We start from the raw sequence: 5,571 nt of genomic DNA, 5'->3' as shown, positions 1-5,571 counted from the left end.
GCTCTATTAAATTTTGCCCCCCCCCCCCCCCCCCCCCAAACCACTACAGGTGGTGGTGAAAGATCAGGGAGCAGTAATGGGGCAGTTGAGTGGGGGGGAGTAGTAAGGTGCAGTAATGGAGCAGACAGTGGTGGGGAAAGTGGTAGGAAGCAGGCAGTGTGGAGGTGGTGGTGCAGGCAGTGTGAGGTAGGCAGCCTGCTTCTTGCTGCCTCTTTCTTCCTCTCCTGTCCTTCCTTACCCCACACTTGTGCCTCTTCTCCCCACAGTCTCAGACTGCCTGAATCTTCCTCTTGTGCCCCCCTCTGAAGTCTTATTCCCCCTGCTCTCCCCCCCTTACCTTACTCTGCACCAGTAGTCTCCATCTCTGCTGCAGCCTGGGGCATGGAGCATGGCTCCAGCCTGGCCCTGTAGTACTGCAGAGCTGGTACTGTTGCTATAGGGCTGGAGCATGTCCTTTGTTCTCCAGGCTGCAGAGAGGACAGCCTGCTAGCATGGAGCAAAGATAAGGAGGAGTGCACAAGAGGGGACAAGAGAAAGAAGCTGCTTGGTGGGGGCAGATACTAGGGGCTGTAGGGAAGGGGAGTGGCAGGGTGTGCAGAGTTTGGGGAGGGAGGCAAATAGGCAGCAGCTGCCACCCCAGCTGTCCAGCTTCAGCAGCTGCACTGTATTATAAGGCAAGGAGTTTTTGTCCTCCTGTTTAAAAAGGCAGGGGAAGGGTGGATGGGAGAAAACTTCATCTAATTGAATAAATATTGTAATATGCATATTACACAAGCTGGGTACAAGAGCATCTGAATTATCTTGGCCTTCCAGATTTTACCCAGCTAATTGCTGCATTTCTTTGTTGTTGGAAGACAAAAAACTGTATCTGATTTCAATAAAATTGGGGGATCACCTGTGTGAATAACTTCTCTTAATAGGAGGGTACATGACCTGTACAGCTTGCACACAATGGAGCATTGCATGGTGGGAGTTGTAGTATGCTGTCACCCACTCTAAAACAGAGGTTGTATACTAAAATCCTATTGGACAGGAGAGGCTGAACTCTGTAGCCTGAGTATTCTAATATAAATAACACCATTGGCTTGAATTTCACTTTAAAAGGATGTTAATAGATTGATAGCAGCAATGAAATATTTGAGCTAGAACCAGTGGACCAGAATCCTGCTCTGCAGTTCCACTTATCCTCAGAACAATCAAAGACCTAAAAGGCTTCAGTATTAAACACAGGCTCCATCTATGAGTTGAAATTAGTATCCATGATTTTAAAGCTGGCTTGTTTGTTTATGTGGGAGTTTATGGTACTTTACAAGGTGGTGTATGAAATATTGATTGCATTTCCTGGCATTGTAAAGGTCAAATTATTTGCTAAGTGATGCTTAACTAGCTTTTTCTTAATGTTCAGGTGACTGGTACATAGCGCCTGAGGAACTTTTTTTCTTTTTTGATATATGCCCTTTGTTGATGTGTCTGTATTCTTTCTCAGGCCATTGAGTGAGCGTCGTAAGTTTCTCCATGATAACATGGTTGAAATCCCCAGCCGGATCCTCTTTTCAGAGATGAAGCATGTCACAGTGAGTTTGGTTTCAAATAGTAAAAAGGGTTTACTGTCAGGTTCTGAATCTGGACTCTGACCCTTTACAACTCTCATTGACTTAATAGCAACATGCTTAAAGGCTGCACATCTAGCAGCTCTTCAAATGATCATCCACATGGATTCTATTTCTGGTATGCATGTATGCAACATGAGATGCTTTTTTGGGGCTTAGCACATATCCCAGCGGCCCTCAATTTCAACCCAGGAATATAAAGGGTGCAGTGGATTCGGCTGACTCTTGTTTCCTCCTTACTGTTTCTAGAGGTGATCTGGAATCACTGCATTATCTACTTACTCCTCACGTCCTGCAGTTGTTCTTTCTTTAGCTGGTCAACTGTATATGTGAAAAAGCTGTCACTAGAACGTAGGAGCTGCAACCTATTCCATCTAAGACAATAGCCTGCCTATTGCTGCCAGGCTACATTGTCTACTATAGAGACAACAACATGCTCAGTGGCTGCTTCAGTTGCCATGCACAGAACTTTATAGCTTTACAACCCATCCTTCCCCTTCCTGCTGCCAAGTCCTGTGCTTGTATTGACACACACAAAAAAAATTGAGGGACAGCTGGTTTCTTTGAAAATAGCTGGCTGATGGTGTTTGATAATTGTTTGCCACTACATTACGCTTTTTTTCTTGGTGAATTTGTGCTCCCCCTGAAGAATGGTAGGAATAGCCAGTGGAAAATCCCTGGTGCACATTGCCACCTAGGAGGATGAGACTTAGCCATTTCCTTTCCCTTTCAGAAAGCTTCAGATCTGGCAGATATGATCAATAGAGTCATCCGTGAGGGACTGGAAGGACTGGTGCTGAAGGATATAGAGGCAAGTCTACTAATGTCCATATTTTCTCCTGGATTGAAGTAGAACCTTTGAATAACAATTTCTCACTGTAAGATTAGATGATATTTAATACTGAATTGTTCTAAAGGAGTCTAGCTCTTTAAAAGTAGATGAACTATTCCAAAAATGGGGTGTTGGTATGCAACTGACTTCTCTTGAACCCTCAAATTACTGTTATTACCTAGCTAAATAGTAATTTCATTCTTACTTGGTTGCATGTGTCCCTGTCATTTAAGTGTTCATTTAAATTCATGAAACCTCTCTATAAACAGGGCTAGCGGTACTTATACATGCCCTATAGCAGTGTGCGCCACTGTCTAGGACGCTGAATTGGAGGAAAAAACCTTGACCTTTTATGGACAACTCTGTTTTGACCATAGACATAGCACTGTCTCTCTCAGCACTTTGGTTTCTGTCTGCATAAATGTGTTTTAAAAGGTACTTATGATACTTAGCTGCCTTTGTAAAATTTTTTGAGATTAGAAGAATGAAAACACAATATACCTACCAGCATTTTTTTTAAATGTCATCTCTAGATTTTGGTGATGGTTATTTTTATAAACAGTGGAAATCTTGATCTAAATCTGTCCCTGTGAATCGAAGGTATTCCTGTAGCCAGCTAATGGTTCCCTGTAGAAATATGAATGGGGTTTCCTTACCCGGAATGCTTACTTGTTTTGTGTAGAGCACGTATGAGCCAGGAAAACGTCACTGGCTGAAAGTGAAAAAGGACTATCTTAATGAAGGTGCCATGGCTGACACGGCAGACCTGGTGGTTCTGGGAGCTTTCTACGGACAAGGCAGTAAAGGTACATCTGCTAGAACTAGTGTGTATTAGTAACTTACCTGTTCTTCAGCTAGGAGAAGAATCTCTGGTTTTCTGCCTGGCTGATTTCAACAGCTGCCCTTTTATCAGGCTGATTTTTGGATATAGCATTTACTGCTGTGTGCAGTGATCTATAACAGAGCATGGCAGTTGCAAACAGCAGGCTTCACTGTGAGAGAGTGCAAGAGTATTGGACAAGAGAGAGTTGGCTGGTGTCCTGTGGCCCAGCACAGAGTCTCATTACTAAGTGTTGTGCATTGGAGTTTACCTGAGAATATCAGTGATGGTAAAGAAAGTCTTACTTTCAAAAGCTTGTCTTGCTCTGTACCAGCTACGTAGTTGGCTCAGTAAAAGATAGCAGCCTGAGAAATCCTTGCCCCTCACAATATCAGTCACAAGCATCAAGTCCCAAGGGTGGAGCTTCTGCTTGCTGCTGCTTTGTGAAATGTGAATTCCTAGGCTGGCCCTGGTATCTTGACACTGAAACCCCCTTTTCTCTGTTCCAGGTGGAATGATGTCAATTTTTTTAATGGGCTGCTATGATCCCAAGACTGAAAAATGGTGTACAGTGACTAAGTGCTCTGGTGGGCATGATGATGCCACCTTAGCTCGCCTGCAGAAGGAGCTGGACATGGTGAAGATCAGCAAGGTGAGGTGGGCTCCAGCACTGGGTTGGTTAGGATTACATTCAGCAGTTGGCTTGTGAAAGGGCTGCTTCCCCCTTTGGCTTGAGTAGAAGTGGTGAGTGAGTAGAGATAGTGGAAATGACTGTCGGGACCTAACCATAACCCAAAAAATGGCTTTAAATGATGGAAGATATAGCTAAAGATCTCTGGAGACCTTCCACTAGAGATCCATGATCTATCCAGCCAAACTGAACTCCAGTTACTGCCAGCTTTTTGAACATTGGGCGTTCCCTTGCATTTGTACACTTGTGATATGTGGGAGGTTATGCACCATATTTAGATGAGAAGTAACAAACTGCAATTTTAAGGGCCCCTCTAGACAGTCAGGTAAAGCATGATCCACACAATCATGGGGCCACTGCCACAATTGGAACTCCCAACCAGGGCAGCCCATGGGACTGTGCTGTGGCTGAGAGTCCTGTCAGCTCTGGGACTTCCAGCCACAGTAGTACATGGTGCAACCCTGCAGCTGGGAGCCCCATCAGATGACAGATTTTAAAGCTGGATAGAAGCCGGCTATAAAGTTATTATGCACTTTCCAGCCCTACCTCTTATAGCTGGTTGGACCTTCTTATGGCACGGTAGTTCCACATGTTGCTGATCTAAAGCAAATGCCTAATTAACCAGGTAATTGTGTAATACATATAACATGTAGAGAGGGCCTTAGTTTACTTTAACTAACCCAGTCATCAGATGAAGGTTGAGCATGATGAATGCCGAGGTAAAAAATTTTGAACTCCACAATTAAAGCCTGGGCATATAAGGCTGTATACTCGCGCTCAACTAATCTAGGAGAATTCTTGGTTTGCTGAGCCACTATGTGTAACCTGTAACTATGGGGCCTGTGTGCATACATCTTGGCCTCCTCTGCAGGCTCTGTCTGCCTGGCAAGAGAGAATAGCAGTGCACGAAGCAGCCCTGTTTGGCTGACCCAGACTGTCTTGCCGGCTGTTTCCCTGCAGCACAATGAGGGGATTGTGAAGGGGGCCCTGCTTGGCTGGAGCAGTAAAGTCCAGTGTAAGTGATACACTGTCTCCCTGGACCTCTGGGTGGGAAAAAATATACTGGGATGCTGGAGGATTGTGCTGCAGCTTCTCTCAGAAGGTACCTATAGAGAAGATGCTCTCCTGGGAGCCATTTAACTCTAGTTGTTCATAGGTTGTTATTCTACTAGAATGACCACTTTTACACTAGGAGAAAAAGCCTAAACATCTGTACACTTGTGGCTTCTCCTGGGAGAGTAGGAACTCTCCTAGGAGAAACTGAATATCTGTGTGAGGCTCCAGGCCATGTACAGACACTTGTTTTCTCCTGGGAGAGTCGCTGCTCTCTAAGGAGAAACCATGAATGTATGTATGTTCAGGATTTTTCTCCCAGAGTAAAAATGGCTGCTCTGGAAGAAAAATAACCTGTTGGAGAGTTTCTTCTGGCAGAGCGAATGTCTGTACATGCCATAAGTGTAGTATCTTGGGTCACTCTTATTTAAGTCCTGGAAATGAAATGAGCTTGAAGCATATACTTGATATTTTAGAAAGTTAGAAATTCAATATGCCTAGCAGCATATCACTGTAAATTGAAAATATTATAGTAAGATTAAAATGTATTTGAATTGTGTTGAAA

General features: G+C 44.1%; 1 protein-coding gene across 1 annotated transcript in view; it reads left to right on the top strand.

Moving 5' to 3' along the window:
- Window positions 1–5,571, top strand: part of LIG3 (DNA ligase 3) — a 35,874-nt gene that overhangs the window by 12,430 nt on the left and 17,873 nt on the right. Inside the window, 6 exon segments of the mRNA XM_019511529.1 lie at window positions 1,487–1,536; window positions 1,539–1,574; window positions 2,344–2,369; window positions 2,371–2,421; window positions 3,125–3,248; window positions 3,772–3,914. Of these exon segments, the coding sequence (XP_019367074.1) occupies window positions 1,487–1,536; window positions 1,539–1,574; window positions 2,344–2,369; window positions 2,371–2,421; window positions 3,125–3,248; window positions 3,772–3,914 (430 nt within the window).

Source organism: Gavialis gangeticus, unplaced genomic scaffold (assembly GCF_001723915.1).
Source record: "Gavialis gangeticus isolate Ggan-Ray unplaced genomic scaffold, GavGan_comp1, whole genome shotgun sequence".
NCBI classification, from domain to species: Eukaryota; Metazoa; Chordata; order Crocodylia; family Gavialidae; genus Gavialis; species Gavialis gangeticus.
The sequence above is the reverse complement of the archived record's forward strand: the minus strand, read 5'-3'. Positions and strand labels throughout refer to the sequence as shown.